This window comes from Asterias amurensis, chromosome 5 (assembly GCF_032118995.1).
Source record: "Asterias amurensis chromosome 5, ASM3211899v1".
In the NCBI taxonomy this organism is placed as follows: Eukaryota; Metazoa; Echinodermata; class Asteroidea; order Forcipulatida; family Asteriidae; genus Asterias; species Asterias amurensis.
The window spans coordinates 9,840,067-9,860,174 of NC_092652.1; the positions used below are offsets into that span (position 1 = coordinate 9,840,067).

The 20,108-nt window shown below is 39.4% G+C and overlaps 1 protein-coding gene across 1 annotated transcript in view; it reads right to left on the bottom strand.

Annotated features, from left to right (window-relative positions):
• Nucleotides 1-20,108, bottom strand: part of LOC139937259 (uncharacterized) — a 76,562-nt gene that overhangs the window by 7,318 nt on the left and 49,136 nt on the right. The window contains exons 38-63 of the mRNA XM_071932357.1: nt 17,825-17,878; nt 16,422-16,529; nt 16,202-16,300; nt 15,787-15,885; nt 14,930-14,983; nt 14,346-14,399; nt 13,512-13,565; nt 12,656-12,709; nt 12,012-12,065; nt 11,642-11,695; nt 11,196-11,303; nt 10,181-10,234; nt 8,948-9,001; nt 7,642-7,695; nt 6,954-7,061; nt 6,511-6,564; nt 5,956-6,009; nt 4,401-4,508; nt 4,093-4,200; nt 3,814-3,921; nt 2,746-2,799; nt 2,536-2,589; nt 2,107-2,160; nt 1,366-1,437; nt 1,137-1,208; nt 704-727 (exon numbers count right to left, since the gene is read on the bottom strand). Coding sequence (XP_071788458.1) covers nt 704-727; nt 1,137-1,208; nt 1,366-1,437; nt 2,107-2,160; nt 2,536-2,589; nt 2,746-2,799; nt 3,814-3,921; nt 4,093-4,200; nt 4,401-4,508; nt 5,956-6,009; nt 6,511-6,564; nt 6,954-7,061; nt 7,642-7,695; nt 8,948-9,001; nt 10,181-10,234; nt 11,196-11,303; nt 11,642-11,695; nt 12,012-12,065; nt 12,656-12,709; nt 13,512-13,565; nt 14,346-14,399; nt 14,930-14,983; nt 15,787-15,885; nt 16,202-16,300; nt 16,422-16,529; nt 17,825-17,878 — 1,824 coding nt within the window. The remainder of the gene's footprint in view (nt 1-703; nt 728-1,136; nt 1,209-1,365; nt 1,438-2,106; nt 2,161-2,535; nt 2,590-2,745; nt 2,800-3,813; nt 3,922-4,092; nt 4,201-4,400; nt 4,509-5,955; nt 6,010-6,510; nt 6,565-6,953; nt 7,062-7,641; nt 7,696-8,947; nt 9,002-10,180; nt 10,235-11,195; nt 11,304-11,641; nt 11,696-12,011; nt 12,066-12,655; nt 12,710-13,511; nt 13,566-14,345; nt 14,400-14,929; nt 14,984-15,786; nt 15,886-16,201; nt 16,301-16,421; nt 16,530-17,824; nt 17,879-20,108) is intronic.

The window sequence follows — 20,108 nt, forward strand, 5'->3', positions numbered from 1 at the left end:
AACTATGGCTTACTGGCCTGCAGGTTACAGGCCAGCAGGCTGCAGGTTAGTCTTATAAGGCTAAGGGCAACTGGCCTTCAGGCCTACAGGTTACAGTGCTATGGGTTTATACAAACTCAGGGTCACATGCCTATTGGTTACAAAACTATGGCTTACTGGCCTGCAGGTTACAGGCCAGCAGGCTGCAGGTTAGTCTTATAATACTAAGGGCTACTGGCCTTCAGGCCTACAGGTTATAAAAGGCTATGGGTTTATACAAACTCAGGGTTACGGGCCTATTGGTTACAAAACTATGGCTTACTGGCCTGCAGCTTACTGGCCTGCAGGTAACAGGCCAGCACGCTGCAGGTTAGGCTTATAAGACTAAGGGCAACTGGCCTTCAGGCCTACAGGTCACAGTGCTATGGGTTTATACAAACTCAGGGTCACAGGCCTGTTGGTTACAGAACTATGGTTTACTGACCTGCAGGTTTGGCCCGTAGTTTGCAGGCCTATGGGTAGCAGACCTACAGGGTACAGGCCTATTGCCTTCATGAATTACAAATAACAAATCAAGAGATTTTTTTTAATCGTCATCATCAAACCAATCCAATGAAGACTCTTGTTTTTGACTGTCCAAATCCGTTTAAACAACAGAGTTGTTTTGGTCGGCCTATAATTTGTAACAACATCTAGCTGAAAAACATTCAAAATGTATACTTACTCCTTGTGAATAACTGAGGGCTCCCTGTGCAAAGAGAAACAAATAATAAAACAAACTTTTAGTCGTACATTTCAGAAAACATTTTTCTTAGAAGTTCTCATGGTTTCTCTGAACACACAATTCATCAATATTTGTCACAAAACAAAAGGCATATGATGGCAAAAGATTACTTTAACTGTGTCCGTTAGACAATCTGGTTTTAAGAAGTTCTCTTTAATAAGGTTATTATCTCACAATGTAATTTTACCAGTTAATTCTAGCCAATCAAAACTGTAAGTATCTGTTGCCACTGAACAAAACTGCTTGGTCCAACCACTAGAGTCACACATACAATTGTACTGTCTTTCGTCATACCTTAACAAGTCAGTATGTTTTACTCCAAGTATTTGTCACTAATTGTAACCCAGGAGAGAAAAGCGTGAGAGCTACTTACAGGGGCTCCAGCTGGGCCAGGAGGTCCTGGGGGTCCAGCGGGTCCAGAGCGTCCATCAGATCCACGGGATCCCTGTTTTGATGGATGAAGAAGAAAAACAAAATAAGAAATTCTTATTTGAGGACTCCATTAAAATAAACCACACCATTGAAATATTCTGCTCTGGTTTAGAAAAACGGTTTCATCAAAGATAAAAATAGAGGTATATTTGAGACTGGTTTGTACTTACACCTTGTCCTGACATACCACGAGGTCCCTGTTGTCCAGCCTTTCCATTTCTGCCGCTTGGTCCGTCAAGACCCTACACAATCAAATCAAAACAAAAACCATCATTCATATTTCATGCAATCAGTTTCAACAACGTGTCTTTTTCTAACCTAATGTGTGTAACAATTTACAGAAATACACTTGAGTTTCCAAATTATTAAGGCAAAAAATTACTTCTGAAAAAGTAGGATTCAAAACTTTGCATGATCGAGTACAATAATGTAAGATTTGAAACTTTGCATGGTGGGAGTATAATCAGGTGAGGATTTCACGGTAGCACCATGTGGAATCTCTTTGGAGTAGTGGTGGTTCTGAGTTGTCAACCACCGGTTCTTCTTAATACCACCACTACTCAAAAGTACTTGATGCTCTGACTCGACGACACGATCAAATCCGACATCTTTTAGATCTTTTTTTTCTTTAAAATGTAAATTCAATATAAACCACAAGGGAAAGTGACTGGGTAAATTTGGTAAATGATTTGGGGGGTTGAACAAAGAATTGACTAGAGTGGGATTCAAACCAAGGACCTCCGGATTAACATGCCGGCGCTCTACCAACTGAGCTATCTAGCCCTATATTGGCGGTGTCCCTATTTTGCCAATATCTTTGTTCGGGGGTGCCAGTCAGAAGCCATACAACCGTAATGCAAATTGTGTGAAATGTAAATTGTGTGACATTTACAAAATGATTTTGTACTTACAGCAGGTCCTGAGGGTCCTGGTCTTCCATTGGGGCCACGTCCGCCAGCTTGGCCCTGTAAAAAACAATGAATCATTAATTAGGGCTTTCATTGCACATAATAACAATAATAATATGAAGCATTTCTATAGCGCTCTACGGAGAACAGAGTGCTTAAGTGAACCAGAGGAGATTGTTATGAATATGTATGATGTGAACCAGGAGTTTGCCTTGTGAATTGAGAACAATTAGTATGAATATGCAAAGTCTTACTCAGAGGATGTATCCTGAATGGACCACTGCAATTTAAATATTCATCAAATAAAACAGAAACTGACACTGTATGAATATGCATAAGACTGTAATTTGCTTATCTTGACCTCATAAAATTGAACCAACCACGGTAAAAGACAAAATAAAAGTCAGAAAACGTTTCCATATTCGTACTTACCGGAGGTCCTGCTGGTCCTGGCGTTCCTGGGCCGCCGCTCCATCCCTTGTGGCCCTGTTAAGATTCAAAACAATTTTCTAGTTAAAAACAGTAATTATAACTGGAGTAATATTATCGATATGAATCAAAGTGTTTATGAAAAGAACTTAAAAGAAAGTTTCAATATGTCATGAATAACTGGAAATATTGCTGCCAGAAATGTAGACTTACCGTGACTCCAGTAGCCCCAGTTTCTCCTCTAGCTCCAGCAGGTCCAGCAGGCCCCTAGAATACACAAAAACAGTTTTATGTTATATGTACAAACAGACAATACTTGATGAAATGCAAACTCTTGAAATTCATATGGGTTGCTTTCATGCGCATTTCATGAACACTATTTGTAAAACATTTTTTTTAATGTTTAAAAAATTCACATTTTAGCATTTCAAAACTAAATGCAACATTTACTACATAAAACATTTTATCAATCAATTGTAATATTCGGACTATGGAAAGTACTAAGTATATAGTGCTTACACACATCGATGTATGGGTAAACAAAAAAATTATATTCTTTATCCCAATGCAAATTTAACATCTATTATATCGTTGCGGTACCCGCTGCCAAAACATAGGATTCGAACTGCCTCTAGCCACCGGGCAATCTCGGTAGTCTAGTTGGTGGAACACTGCTCTAAAATTGCAAGGGTCATGGGTTCGAATCCCACTCAAGTATTATGCCTGTGAATTTGTTTTGCACAGGACTCGGGAAAAGTATACAGTGCTAACACACATCGGTGTATGGGTAAAACCCCAAAAATGAAAAGTTGTTATATTTTCAGTATTTAAATTTCCTTGCATTTCTACAAAACTATGTAATTGTGAAAATGTCTCTTTAAGGCAGTGGACACTATTGGTAATTGTTAAAGGCTAGCCTTCACAGTTGGTATATCTCAACATATGCATAAAATACCAAACCTGTGAAAGTTTGAGCTCAATCGGTCATCAAACTTGCAAGATAATAATGAAAGAAAAAACACCCTTGTCACACGAAGTTGTGTGCGTTTAGATGGTTGATTTCGAGACCTCAAGTTCTAAACTTGAGGTCTCGAAATCAAATTTGCGGAAAATTAATTCTTTCTCAAAAACTATGGCACTTCAGAGGGAGCTGTTTCTAACAATGTTTTATATCGTCAAGCTCTCCCCATTACTCGTCACCAAGAGAGGTTTTATGCTAACAATTATTTTGAGTAATTACCAATAGTGTCCACTGTCTTTAAACAAATGTAAAGTACTTACAGCAGCTCCCATAGCACCATCAGGTCCAGCACTGCCACGTACACCAGCGGGGCCAGCGGGTCCACGAGGTCCACGCTCTCCCTTGGCACCAGCGGCTCCTCCAGGTCCCTGATACATAATGAAAACAAGTATTTTATGTTAAGTGTTTCTATCTCAATCAATCAACCAATCAAGCAATCAATCAAGCAATCAATCAAGCAATCAATCAAGCAACAACAATTTTTAACTGAATGAGTGAAGTTTATGGATGCTTGAGACACATTTTGCTGATGGACTTACATTCATTCCTCTAGCTCCCATGGCTCCTGGGGCACCAGCATTTCCCTTATCACCAGTGGGTCCACTAGGTCCCTGAGCTCCCTGTGGTCCAGTGTCTCCATCACGACCCTGAATAAGATCAACAATTCAGAATAACATTTAAGACCGGCTGGAATGGACCTGTACAAATTTTAAAATTGAATACTTGAAAACAAAATGATATCTTAGCTGATGGTTCCATATGTTTCAGGAAATGACAAAAGAACAAAGCTTTTGAATGGTCTCACGAGACAAAACATCATAAGCTGTTTCCTTCATAAGGTACTTACACTTGATCCCCTTGGTCCTGTGGGTCCCTTGATACCTTGTGCTCCCATGTGTCCACCAGGTCCCTGTTGACCGGCTGATCCACGCTTACCATCAGATCCATCAGCACCCTGTTAAAAAAAGCAAACACCTAAGGTAACAACTTTTTCTTCAGAAGATCTCTTAAGATATTGTAAAACCTTTTCAAAATAGAACACATCTGAATCAGTGCTACAATATGGATGCGAAGTATGGACATAAACATCTGTTCTAGAAATGCAACTTGATGGTTGCTACACCAGAATGCTACCCCAGGTGCTTGGTGTCGGGAGGGAAGAGCATATACCGAAGAGCATACACCAAACTCAAATCTCTATCTTGGGTTCTTCAAGCTCAGTGCCCAAATCTGCACAAGAGGAGTAAAGTTTGCAGGGCACTGCTATCGCCACCCTGAGCTTCCAGCCAGCAAGCCTGTGCTCTGGGAGCCCAAGCTTGGGTGATCCTGAAGGGGTCAAGGTCACCTGAATTATGTAGATATACTAGGAAGGGACACTGCAGGTTTGTGACAGTAGATAATAATAAATAATAAAACCAGGTCTTACATGTATATAGCGCAAATCCAAAAAAATGATCATTGCGCTTTACACACAAACAAAAAGCAAATAATTATAATACACTAGAATAAATAAGTTTTGAGGTTGCGTTTGAAAGCAGAAACTGTTGGAGAGGACCTTAGAGTAAGTGGTAATGTGTTCCAGAGAGTTGGCCAGAAAACACTGAACGATCCATCGCCTATCCGCCTGCTACTCTTTGGAATGGAAAGACGAGTAATGTCCCGGCTCGATCGCAGGCCTTCCCTAGATGGTACATGGGTGGCAATGCAGTCTTTCAGGTAGACAGGCGACAGATCGTTCAGAGCTTTGAAGATGAAATATGTATCTGCATGCCTGAGGGACATGGAGATCTAGGGACAACTCTGTCATAACATCACTGACAGAGGACACCAATCGAAGTAAGAAGAATATGAATTCGTTGGAATGAAATGATTTCTATTCTCTTCTCTTTCCGAAACTGTTGAGTACCAATGTCATAGGCAAACTTGGGTCTGCTTTTTATGGTTCATCTTATGGTAGTCGCATGTGATGTCAGTACAAGAGGTAGGCTGGTCCCCCACAAGGATAAGAAAAGGTTTTGGATTGAGATCATAGGGTTATATATAAGAACTAGAAGGCATGTGGACATATTTTAAGTTAAAAAAACAGCATCGCATAGCGTGTATTTATCATACACACAAAAATACTCATAGTTTAATGTGCTTAAAACATTCATCCTTATACAAAATGGCACGCGTGTCTCCTTGTGGTCCTGTCGCGCTTGTGCACGCAGCATCACCACTGCACCCTCTAGTTCTTATATGTAACTCTATGCTTTATATTTATAAACATATACCAGTACGTCAAATTTAACTGTGAATCTCCAGACAACGATAGATCTCTGGCGTAATTCACGAGCCCTCGATTAGTGTGACGTCAGGCTACATGTATACAAGGGGTAAATAATAAAAATTAGAATACTAACGGGACGTCCAGCAGCACCAGCAGGTCCAGGGGCTCCCATTGCTCCCATGCTTCCCTATACCATGACAAAAAAGACATCAACATTCAAATATGCAGTAAATTACATTTATAACACATTACAAACGGGTACCAAATAAAACAAACTTAATGGTATCGCAAAGGGAAACAAACAAGTATCAAGACCTGCTCCTTGGTTTTCTCAAGTAGTAATTTTATTTACTTTATTCTGGTTGTGAAGCCTAGGACTCTCAGAAAAGTGAGCTTAATCACTGTACTAGCCAAGAACCCAATGGAAAGAAGACAAGGAAAGAGGTTTCAGATTTATATGTTGGAGTCACTTAGGGGCTGATTGAAACCCAATCCAGGTAGTGCCCCCGGCAGGATTCGAACCAGGGTTCTAGAAGGTGGAAGGCGAGGAAACACACCAACACACCAACCCGACCATGGAGCAAGGACCTTTCTTTCTTTACATGATGTTTTATCTTGTAAAATAGTGTGGCTTTGTTGTCAAACTTCTGCATGTGTGTTGACGGAAGTGTGCAATGTTGATACTTACAAGTCCTCCAATTATGCCAGATGGTCCAGGAGAACCAGCTGATCCAGCAGGTCCCTAAATAAAAAATCATTTTATTATAAAACAAAATTAATGTGTGAAATCTTAACCGATTTTATTTTTAATTTTTGGTTCATATTCATTATTATTTTAATAAAATTAAATTAAATAGAATTAAAAGAGATTTCACAAACAGCAAGGCAAAGCACTTTCCATGAACATTATTCACTTCTGGGCTATAATGGGTTCAAATCCGTTCTAATAAATTGTTCCTCATTTTTAAGTTTACCAAGTCAGTTTTGGTTGACTATTTTAATTATATATATTATATTATATATCCAGAGATAAGCAGGATATCAACTCTTTTTGTGACTTCTTTCTTTAAATTTTATCGGCAACTTCTAACAATTTTTTTAAATTCCAAAATGCAGGCAACAAAGACTTACTGTAGCACCATCTCTACCATCGTCTCCTGAAGATCCCGTTTGTCCTTGAGGTCCTGAGATACCACGGATACCAGTGGAACCCTTCACTCCTTGTGTTCCACGTGATCCCTGTAGTGATGAGAGAAAATAAGTAGAGATGACAAAAAGTGCCGATCAAACTTCCCTATGTTCCCTCTTCCCTCTGTTGCTTTTCTTTTCTTTTCGTTCGCTTTGACTCCATTAGGTGGAAATAAATATTTATTGTTAGTATTATTGTTTCAAGCCAAACTCCAAGATGGCAAATAAATTTCAGACTCCTCTTTACCTCACACTCCTTTCTAAAATGATTACTATTGTTATTATTATAATAATTCTGGTAATGTTTCAGACAAGTGTGTCAAAAAAGTTTGTTAGTACTTTTGTTTCATGGTATGGCAACAAAGTGGACCACCGCAATTATCGTAAAATCATCTATGATATAACTTCACTGGTTATGTTTCACCAAGTTACCTGCAGCCGATTTCACAAAACTGTGCGCAATTGCGTAAGTCCACTTGCACAACATTTATGGCGCAAGTTGCGCCATGAAGTTTTGTGAAATCGGCTGCTGTACACGTTTGTTGTGTTGTCATTTAGCCTTCGAGAAAGACTCTGCAAGGGTCGAATCGTCAGGCTATTAACTATTTTCTGCAATAACAAATAAACTTACAGTTGGTCCGGTTCTGCCGTTAGAGCCAGCAGGTCCGACCTCTCCTCTTGCACCCTGCAAAGAAAGACAAATCAAATTTCTTTAAATGGTAATAAAGGGCTTGCATATGTTTTTGAATGACTCTGAAAAGTAATGGCAATATAAAAAAAAATACTTAGTTAGAAAGTACAACACATTTTGAGAATCAATTCATTTCAAAGTACTGTGGTTATGAGAAAAGATATCACTTTTAATCCCCCCAAAATTGAATTTGAGATGTGTTACTGACAGTAACGCTTCTCCAATAGAACGATCCATTAGGCTCCGCCCTTGACGCACGTGTGAGCAAGAACATGTGAGCCTCTCCAATGCCTTTCTGCACAACTCTGTCGCGCGCCAAGCATACGCTCACGCATGTCGGACCTTATTTGTCGGACCTTCGTTGCGTTGTGATTGGTCAATACGCAATCGGGCGGGGCTTAATGGATCAGTCTATTGCAGATTATTCCTCCTGCAAAGATATAACTGCTCCAGGAATGCCAGGAATGTTTTCCTTTTAACTTTTAATCTAGCCTTGCTCAAGGCAGTCGAATTATTCACTCCGAAAAAAGACCGCCGTTTTATAAAACCCACCTGTATTCACTCTGCGTAACATCGCACGACACTGTGCCCCCGTACACTATCCGCATGCGGAGGCCGTCAGGCCGACAGCCTTGTAGGGTCTGTGTTGAAGCCACTGACCTCATTACTATAATAAGCGAAGAGTTCCCACGGTCAGCTCATTACCATAATGCCCGCGAAAGACGAGACATGTTTACATCGCACACCACCACTACGGACGCATGATAGGGTCCAAAGGTCGTGATAAGGGAAGTGCGTGATTGGACGTCAAAATGAATAATTCATTTGCCTCACATCCTGTGTTGTCTGATAGGTCTGACGAACGATATACATATTCATGAGCTGCATACTAGCATATCCGAGAGCCCCCCCTATTTCGTCCACTATTGGAATTTTTTCAATACAACACATTAATCCCGGAAGATACAGACCCGACAAGGCTGTCGGCCTGACGGCCTCCGCATGCGGTTAGTGGTACGAGTGCGATGACTTGTGTGAACAGTATTCGTACGATCTGACAGTGTGTATACGGGTGGGTCATGCGGTGTGATCGCACGCACCACGAACAGGGTATACGGGTGGGTTTACAGCGGCGTCTTTTCGGAGCGAATAATGCAACTGCCTTGAGCAAGGCTACTTTTAATCTAGGGAAAACTACTATGATAATTCTAAAATTTATTTATTATCTTAATTCCTAGCTACTTACAGGAACTCCAGATGGTCCAGGGGGTCCAGGCATACCGCTGTTTCCACCAGGTCCCTAAATTCATTAGAAAAAGACACAATAAAACAATATTCTGAGCCACAATGAAATATGAAATAATGACAGTGCCCATCAAGACCATTAATTTAATTTCATTAAGCTGCTGTGGAGTGTTATGGGTGAACAGTGAAATGTACTTTACTTGAGCTCTTGTGTTTCTAATCAGCTGAGTTTGGATTCGCATCCAAGTCTTTTCATTTGTGTCTATATAAGCAAGACACTTAACCAATATTGCTTCTCTACAGATAAGACATACATGTAACATTTAAGCTTGGGCGACATCGATTTATTTTATTCATGATATATCGCCGACAATATATCGCGATATTCGATATAATCGCGATTAATTAAATTTGACATCATCAGTCTTCAAACTCCAAGTGAAAGTTGTAGAAGAGACAGTCCTAGCATAAGAGAGGTGTTCTAATGACATGTTGTTCTGGTTTTACTCCAAACCTATGGGGTGCAAGATGTCTCAGCTAGCAAATACGTCGCGTATTGATATTTCGATTAAAACCAAGTCCATCCGATATCAAAATCGTGTCCAAATTAATATCGCGATATTCAATAATATCGTGATATCGCCCAAGCTTAGTAACATCGTAGGTCCGTGGTATGGTAGTGCATGTAAAAGAATCCAATACACTTATTGGTAAAAGAAGGGGTGTGTCCGAGTGTGTTCTGCTTTGGTTTGTTGCAGATTGTGCCCCAGCACCTAACTCAAACAAAAACACTATAAAACTAATGTCGAAAAAAACCTAATGAGTATTTTTAGATGCCCTCTGTTGCGATAAAGCACTGTATCTCTCTCTCTCTCTAGCCAACCGAGGTCGGAATCGTGTTCAGGCTCGCCCATCCCTGTCTATCTATCATTAGGTTGAGAAGATCACCCCAACGCTGCTAGCAACTACATCTGTATAGCTGAGCCTTTGTCTCCCCCTGTTTCTCCCTGTTTCGGTGACCAGGTTATAAACTGAGAGACAGGTTATTTGGTGCTTGGATGCCCTGCTAGTCTCAGACGATGCACTGTATAATAACTGCTTATGTAAATGTGATTGCCCGGATAAATATTCTTATTAAATATTATCACTAATGCATTTATAAGATGAGCAAAATGGAGCCATTTGGTGTTCAACAAAATTGAAATAGTGAAGTAAATCGGAAGAAATAACTTACGACAGCTCCTTGTGAGCCGGCCTCTCCACGTGCTCCTTGGGCTCCGGCTGCTCCCTGAAAGTGAACAAATTAACAATAATGACCAATTTCTGACCAAGCATCTTATTTTTAGGGAATTGAAATAAAATCTTCTCATTTATCAATGTACCAATGATCTCTTATGACAAAGCACATTTTCTTTTTTATAGAAGAGTTTGCGGAAACACCATGTAATAACAATCTCGTCAGCATTCTCCAGAAGACGATCAGAGCATACTGATCGAAACGTCGAGTTAACCCAACGGTTCTTTTCAGAACCACCCCAACTCATTTAGAGATTGTTATTACATGGTGTTACCGCAAACTCTTCTATATCTTATCTCCACCATGCAAAGTTTCAAATCCTGATTATTTTCTTCTTTCAATCCAGGGTACATTAAAGGGAAGGTATACCTTTGGTAATTTCTCTAAAAGTTAAAGGCAGTGGACACTATTGGTAATTACTCAAAACAATTATTAGCATAAAACCTTACTTGGTAACTAGTAATAGGGAGAGGTTGATAGTAATAAAACATTGTGAGAAACGGCTCCCTCTGAAGTGATGTAGTTTTTGAGAAAGAAGTAATTTTCCACGAATTTGATTTTGAGACCTCAAACTACGAATTTTCTCAGGGTAGTTTTATTGTATTTACTACATTTCTAAAGGATAAAAACAACAGTTCCAAAAACCAACAGTATGCTTTGCATTTAGATATCTGATGTATAAATATATTGTTTATTGTTCGCAAGTTTCTCGAAAACATAATTTTATGACATTCCTTATGAATAGATCAACTTTGGCGAGGACCTACATGTAGTTTGAAATCAAATCAAATCAAATCAAATCATTTTAAGTCTAATTTTGTCAGGAAAAAAACCAAAAAAATTCCAACATTTAAAAAAAGAGGCAACTTGTGTTAGATTTCTGAAACACAGAATTAAAAAAACAAAAAATCCACAACAAAGATCTGTTCCTTTTAATAAAAAGTTTACTTACTGCTTGTCCGGGTCGTCCAGTTGCGCCAGAGCTACCCTGGACTCCAGCCTCACCGATGGAACCTCTGGGTCCCTTCTCTCCACGGGCTCCGACAACTCCTTGTGGTCCCTGAAATGTTCACCACAAAAAGACACAAATCTCAGACACAAATTCATTTCAAAGTTTTTAAAATTTCATTGACAATTGATAATTTGTACAAAGTAATGTACACGTGGTTTTTGCCGTGTATCTGGTGCTAAAGATATCTCTTTAAAATTCCACAGCAAAAAGTTAATTTTGCTCAGAGGTAATATATTCATTCATTCATTTTTATTAAAAAACCAACAGGCAGCACAAAGCTGAAGAATGTGGCATTACAAGATAACAACAATTTGGAAACATGATGGTTGTGGTATCTGATAATAATCAATAAATTGCCAAATTCCAATGAATCAGTTACTGATTACCTGTCCTCCCTGGATACCCTGAGCTCCACGCTGCCCTGAAGATCCTCTCTCTCCCTAGACCATAGCAAAAAAAACAGCAACAGAATTACAGGAGGCTATAAAATATTGTTATATTAACCTTTATCCAGCCATTACTATGTTTCTTGAAAATGGTTAATTTCTATCATTTTAAAACGCCTAATTTAAAATAATTTACCCTTGAAAAAAAAGAAGACAAATTTTATTGAGAGCATTATTAGTGGGGCAATAATAAACAAAGAATATCACGCCTTTTCAAGAGACTAGCCTGTTTTTAAATCTCTTGCTGCTGTGGCCAAGTACATCATTTCCGATTTCGGCTGTAACAGGCTACCAGTTTACATGTACTTACAGGATTTCCCTTGGGTCCTGGGGGACCAGTTCTTCCAGATCGGCCAATATCTCCCTGCAGAAACACACAATACCAATAATAATATATACATACTTCTAAAATACACTTTTAATTGCAATATAACTCAGGCACAAGGACAAATTTAGTTCACATGATCTAAAAAAAAAAAAAAAAACAGAAACTGTTTCAAATCTGTTTCTCCTTTAAGAACATTTCTGTTGTTGTAGTTTCACAGCTGAGAAGGTACAAGCAGCGGACTCAAGTGTGAGTTCAAGACTTAGTCATGACACTTGTGTTCTTGAGCAAGAAGATACATGACCATAATTGCATTGTTCTTTTGATGGGACAAGAATCCATACTGTACATGTAGGTCACCATTCCAGCACTGGGGAATTGTCTAGATGGAATAGAGACAACTTTGAGGGTAGATCTGTTAAAGAAAACGGTGATTCTGGGAACAGCCTAGGATCCTGTGAAAGACCCTGGAGGTGGGACGCAGCCCAACTAAAGGAACTACCGACAAAAAGAAAAATGTTATCTTTCTTTTGCATGATGTGATAATTGCAATAATAATAATCACACAATATTTTCCTAACCGTTTCAAACAATGCACAAAATTAAGGACAAAAAGTCTATCAACTTACGGGCTCTCCGCTGAGTCCAGTAGATCCAGCTGGCCCAGGTGGTCCTGGGGGTCCCTGTGTGGTTCAAAATAAGCAGAAATCAAAACAAAGAAATCGTCAACGAGTGCACTTACAAAACAAAAAGACAAACAGAAAATCTTCAAAGTACCGGTACACAAGTCATTTTCCAATATCCCACCTCTCAAACAAGTCAGTTTCCCTTGTGATTTATTATTTGATATATGAAATAACAAGTCACATCCCCTTAAAAGGTGATCCATTGGCTGCTGCTTCCTATATTGTATCGTATTGTGTGTGATCCCTGGCTACACGCTAGTTAAAGGTTGTATGCCTTCTGACTGGCACCCCGAACAAAGATATTGACAATATAGGAAAACCGCCAACAAAGGGCTAGATAGCTCAGTTAGTACAGGGCCAGCATGTTAATTTGTTAGTCACTAGTTCAAATCCCACCCTACAATCTCCTTGGGCCCCCATCCCGTGGCCCGCTGTTCAATGTTGTCTCTCATTGTGCGATTTGCACTCCAAACAACATTGAGCAGGGGAGCTAGTGTCACCTGGCCCAAGAATTATGACAGGGATTGTAGCAATTTTTTTTTTTTTTTTAAACCAAAATTATTTCTGCGTCTCTGGAATTTCTTGCCAGATGAGTTTAGGGACACACCTGATCTGTCAACATTGAAACACAACCTCAAGACTCATCAGTTTAATATGTGAGAACATATACGCCAGCACTCCACGCCTTTGAATGGTCTTATTAAAGACACTGTGCACCTTAAAATTTTTATGTTATTATTATTATTATTAAAATAAAAGTTTCAAAAATGAAGGAGCGAGTAAAAAAGGTTTCACTTACCCTTGATCCAGCTGAGCCAGCTTCTCCACGTCTACCACTTGCACCTTGTGATCCCTACGCAAATTTTAGCGAGAACAAGAATATTGGGAACTTGCCTTAACAAAGGTAGCTTTTAAAATACCCGAACTATCAGAAAACCTGGTGACAGAGCATATTCAATTGCAGGCCCTTAAGGATTTGGAATTCCATCCCCCACTTAATAAAAAAATCCAGCTCCATGACCAAGTTCTAAGGGTCGCTAAAAACGAACTTAATAACTTTGAATATTTGTTCAGCTTGGTCTGCACGTACATGTCACGGAAAGCCCTGGCCCCAATTTCATAGAGTTGCTAAGCGAAAAAAATCCTTGCTTAGTAAAGTCAGATTAACGGCCAAGACTACTCTCAATTGTCATGCTAAGTATAACAACAGCTAAATACCAGTCACAAGCAATGTATATGGCATGAAATTTTAGCCAGTTATATGTGTAAAATAGACGAGCTACTTTTGTGCTTAAGCAAGTTTTTTGCTTAAGCAGCTCTATGAAATTGAGTACAGCAGATGGTGTTTACAGAATTAAGATCAACGAAATAGACAAAAAAATGGAAATGTTACAGATTTGCTGATCTGAGGTGGATTTCACACAGAGTTAAAGCCTAGTCTTACATGTATCTCCAGTAAGGACGAGTTACTCATCCTAACTTAAGACTAGCCATACGTTTTTTGTATCTCCTAGGACTAGTCCTAACTAATTGTGAAATTGAACCCCAGTTTTACTTTTGAATATCTACTTTTCTCATTTTCAATATCTTAAATGTCTAAAAGGGAAATGCTAATGAAAAGAATACCACTTACTGGAGCACCAGAGATGCCCATTTGTCCCACACCTCCACGATCACCAGGGGCTCCCTGTAAATAACAACAACAACATTATTATGTGGTAACAAATTTTTTGGGCGTTCTTGTAGACAGAATTCCAACCACATTGTTTAGACACATCATCCTGTGGTTTGTTACGTTTTTATTATAAAGTTGCAAAAATTTGACCAGCTAAGGCAAAATGTCAAGCATAGGAGTTTGGTTATCCAAAGCAAGGACTAGACCTTGCTCTATTTTCAAAGCAGTGCTTAAAGGAACACGTTGCCATGGATCGTTCGAGTTGGTCTGTAAGTGTTTGTTGTAAAATTGTTACCCTGTCGACTAATACGATCAGCCATTTATGGGAGTCAAAATTTTGACACCCATAAATGGCCGACCGTGATAGTTCACGACGTAAAAGGAAAACCGTGCAATTTTAAGTGATACTTCTGTGGATCATTATATGCTACTTTTAAAACATCTTTCTAACCATATCCATTTCATACCAAATGGTTTCAAACGCTTTTAATAGACCAACTCGTCCGATCCAAGGCAACATGTTCCTTTAAATATTGACTTACTGGAAGACCAGGTATGCCAATACGTCCAACGTCTCCAGATGCGCCCTTTGTACCCTGAAATGGGAGGGAAACAAAACAAAAAATATCAGGACTTTGTTTGAAATGGCTAAAAAGTTAAGTATCAAAATAACTGACAAGTGTGACTTTAAAGGATTTGGGTACTTTTTGTAACACAAACACACTGCATACAGACTTACATTAAACTTAAACTGTTTGAAGATAATGATAGTAGAAAGCATAACTTAAAATATTAGTTGCTGAGGTGCTGTAGTTTTTGAGAAATGAGTAAAACAATGTCATGAAAATACGTATTCACAAGCTAAAATAATTTTCGTCTCATGATCATACAGTGAGACGAAAATTATTTTCATGACATTGCTTTACTCGTTTCTTAAAAACTACAGCATCTCAGCAAGTAACATGTTCCGGGAAGCTTTCTCCCTTTATTATCTTTAAACTGTGTAAGTTTAGTGTAAATCTGTGGACATTGTGTTTTTTGTCCCACAAAAAGTACATAGACCCTTTAAGGGCCATGTCACAAAAGGCAATTTACAGGCAACAGTCCCATGCAAGTTATCTCCAAGAAGGAAATCCATTTACATTTTAGTTTTCTCACTAGTTTCTTGGGGATAGTAAGTTACAGTTAAAATAATCTCTCTTGTACAGCCAAAGCAGTCTTTGTGCATAAGGTAAGCCGTTGCTTCAAAGTTGCCTGTCAAAATGCTTTGTGTGACATGGCCTTTAATATTGAATAATACAATTTAGGTATTATGGCAGTAAAATCACCCAAAAACTATCAGTCAATAACTATGACCCCATATTTTTAGTCATCAATTTTAAGAAGTAATTTATCTTACAGGAGCACCAGATGATCCGTCGCGTCCATCTACACCAGACTCTCCCTCAGATCCTGGGGGTCCAGCTACGCCCATGGCTCCTGGGGCTCCACGGTCTCCCTGAAAAATAAAAATGTTCAAAATTGGTGTGAAGGGTAGATTTCACTGGATAAGAACTCGAAATGTTTGACTGAGTTCAGAGATCCCATGGTTCATCATCATCATCATGTTGGTTTTAAGACCTTTGTCAAGTCTGTTCTGGGTTGGCCTGCTTTCTCCATGTGGCTCTCCTCCACTTGGCTCTGTCTGTTGTGTCCCTTGCATCGTCTCCTGGCAGTTGCATGCCATTCGACACAGAGCTCTGCCACGTTTTGCTTGGTCGGCTACATTGGTAACGCTTTAGAAATGCTTTAGGATCTTAGAAAATGAAACTTACCGACATTCCTTGGGGTCCGGCTTGTCCAGCTGATCCTGCGATTCCTGGAACTCCTCTCTTTCCCTTGGCTCCTCGTGCTCCAGTAAGTCCCATTTGTCCCTAGAGGGGTTAAATATTTCACACAATTTTTAAAAAGTCACTTTTCAACAAACAGAAAAAAAACTAGTTAAACCAAAATTAAGCTTATACAAGACAAGAGCCAGGAGTGAGAATAGCTTACGTTTGGTCCTCCAGGTCCCTGAGATCCTTGAGGTCCAGAATCACCGCGTGAACCTTGTGCTCCAGTGGGTCCTGCAACACCTTGGGGTCCGTCTCCGCCTACATCTCCCTGAACGATTTAATGAATACATTACTTTCTACTTATCCATTGGAACGAGTTCATACCAATATTCTTTGTTGGTACATCCAGAATATTCTAAAAATGTAGACATTAAAACTAGTTCCTGCGGTTGAAATAACCTCGGGTTTTAACGAAGCATTGCCAAAATTAGTTTAAGCACCCTCATCATTTTTTCAATTAATGAAAAACTACATTAAACAAAACGAAAATGAGTGAAACCATTTGTAACTTCAACTATTTACTGTAAACGTACTTTATCTTCCAGTCTGCGCCAATTCCAAGTGTGATACCAGGCGATACCTTACTCCCAGTTTTTATGTTCCACTCTGCATATTGTGTAAATGCTTCACGCTCTGCATGTAGCAGTGCAAAAATTACATTCTTCGCTGCAAAACCCCCCCAAAAACACAACCTAACCTCATTGACTTAATGAAGCTTGAAGATAAACTTGTTATCACACTCACGCTCGTTGAATACAGAAAAATATAGCGCATCTGCGTCCCATATCCCACTCGGCAGAAATGCTATATTTTTCTGATTCCACTCGCGCTTGTGAGATAATTTACATGTATAATACTTATTGTCAAACCCTTTAGTCATTGTAATGCCCAAAACCCAAGATTACAATGCAGTTTCTCAGGTTTTACACATGCTAGCTTGGCCCAAATTCATTTAGTATGTAAGCACAGAAACTTGCTTAAAAGTTACCATTGCTGCGACTGGTACCCAAATCATTTCTTGCTTGGCCCAGAAATTAATTTTCTGCTTAAAGCTTTATTAAATAGGGACCAGATCACACCAAACAGCTATTGAAAGATTGGATGTGAAGACTTGATAGTCAAAAAATGGCCTGTTGTTACCATTGAAAAAAAATGGAAAAATTTACTTCCAAATGTTCAAAGGCTGGAAATCAATTTCAAAGTTTGTTAGTTCCTCTAGGTAGTACAGGCCGTATGTACAATGCATTTAATGCACACTCAATACAGGGATTGTCTAAATGTTACCGTTTTTCACATAATAGTGGAAAATTACATTGTTATCTGTAAGGAATTATTTAATAGTTCAGTTGGTAGAGCTTTGGCACTTTAATCCAGGGGTCATTGGCTCAAATGCTGCTCTCGAAAATTTGTCTTTGTTCAACCCTAAAGAATCTAATTGTTTTCTGCAAGTAATAAAGACATCATTGGTCATTTTCAAAGGTGTTGTTTTACTTTATATCATGGGAAAACCTCAAGAAAAACACAGCTTGCCCCAAAAATAATGCAGGCAATAAAAACACTCACAGATGGTCCTCTTAGTCCTTGGGCTCCTGCAGATCCTCTCCTACCAGATTCTCCCTGTGGAAAGAAACAAACCAAGACTTTAAAGGGTCTATGTACTTTTTGTAGAACGGAAAACATGATGTCTACAGATTTACACTAAACTTACACAGTTTGAAGATTATGATAGTAGAAAGCTTCCCTTGAAATTTTATTTACTGAGGTGCTGTAGTTTTTCAGAAATTAGTAAAACAAATAATTGTCGCCTCAGTTTTAGCATGTAAAAATGTATTAACCAGTTATGCTATGGTTTTGGTATAATATCATGACTGGTTAATGGGATTTTACATGCTAAAAATTTTTTCGTCTTCCTGAGACGAACATTATTTTGGACTTGTGTTACTCATTTCTCAAAAACTACACATGTGCACAACCTCAGTTAGTAATATTTGAAGGGAAGCTTTCCATCACTTTCTTCAAACCCTGTAAGTTTAATGTAAACCTGTGGACATTTTGAAAAAGTACCTGAATCCTTTAAAGGCACGGACACTATTGGTAATTACTCAAAATATATATTTTGAGTAAAACGCAGAGCTGTTGTTAGTATAAAACATTGTGAGAAACGGCTCCCTCTGAAGTAACGTAGTCTTTCAAGAAAGAAGTAATTTTCCACTAAAATATTTTACTATGATTTTGATACATCAGAGTTAGACTTTGAGGTCCCGAAATGAAGCATATGAAAGCACACAACTTCAGGTAACAAGGGTGTTTTTAATTCCATTAGTATTTCACAACTTCGACGACCAATTGAGTTCAAATTTTGTTATTTGGTACATATGTTGAGATACACCAAGTGAGAACACTGGTCTTTGACAATTACCAATAGTGTCCAGTGTCTTTAAAGGGATGACACATTTGGGTAATTACTCCACAAATTAATGACAATAAAAACTTCTTTGGTAAAGAGCAATGGAGGAGTGCTGATATTATAATTTTATACTTTTTGTAAATACCCCCTGCAGAAGGAGTGGTTCCACTAGACTGGAGGAGAGCAAACGTCACCCCCATCTTCAAGAAGGGCAAACGTAGTGTAGCAGCAAACTACAGGCCGATCAGCCTAACCTCACAGGTCAGTAAGGTGTTTGAAACCATCCTCCGAGATGCCATCATGGAACACCTGACAGCACACAGATTGATCAGTGATTCACAGCACGGGTTTTTAAGAGGTCGTTCCTGCCTGACCAATTTACTAACTTTTCTGGAGCTTGTAACAAAGACCGTTGATGATGGCAACCCTGTTGATGCAGTGTACCTCGATTTCAGTAAAGCCTTCGATCGAGTTCCACACCAGAGGTTACTGGCGAAACTTAGATCACATGGGATAGGTGACCCAACTGCTGCTTGGATTGAGGCATGGCTGTCCGACAGACAACAGAGGGTGGTGGTGAACGGGGCCCAATCGGAGTGGTCAGGAGTTAAAAGCGGTGTCCCCCAAGGTTCTGTTCTTGGCCCGTTGTTGTTCATCATCTACATCAACGACATTGACGAGGATATCTTGAGTTCGGTCCTGAAGTTTGCTGACGACACCAAAGTTTTCAGAAAAGTGAAAACCCCAGCAGATGCTCGCGCTCTTCAAGACGACCTCGATCGCCTTTACCAGTGGTCTGATGACTGGCAAATGTTATTTAATATCGACAAATGCAAGTGCCTCCACTTCGGACATAGTAACATCAAGCACAACTACTCCATTGGTGACAGTATAATTCAGACAGTAAGTGAAGAAAGAGATCTTGGGGTAATCATCCACCAGTCACTTAATGCAAGTACCCACTGTGCGAAGGCAGTCAAAAGCGCATACAGAGCCCTGGGGCTAATCAACAGAACCATTACGAACAAAGATAAAACAACAATCATCAGACTGTACAAAGAACTGGTTAGACCTCACCTAGATTACTGTGTACAGGCGTGGAGGCCTCATCTTCAAAGGGACATTGACCTAATAGAAAGAGTTCAAAAGAGAGCATTGCGAATGATTGGAGGTCTATCTCACCTAGACTACGTTGACAGACTCAGGGAAGTGAAATTTACCACCCTGGAGTGCAGGAGGCTGCGAGGAGATCTTATCGAGACCTTTAAGATACTCAGGGGCCTTGAGGGCCTGAACCCTGATCACTTCTTCGATTTGTCAACCGTGCAGCACAGGGGTCACCAACTTAAACTGTACAAATCAAGATCCAACCTTAACCTCAGGAAGTTCTGGTTTAGCCAGAGAGTGGTCAACTACTGGAACATTCTCCCTCGAAAGGCA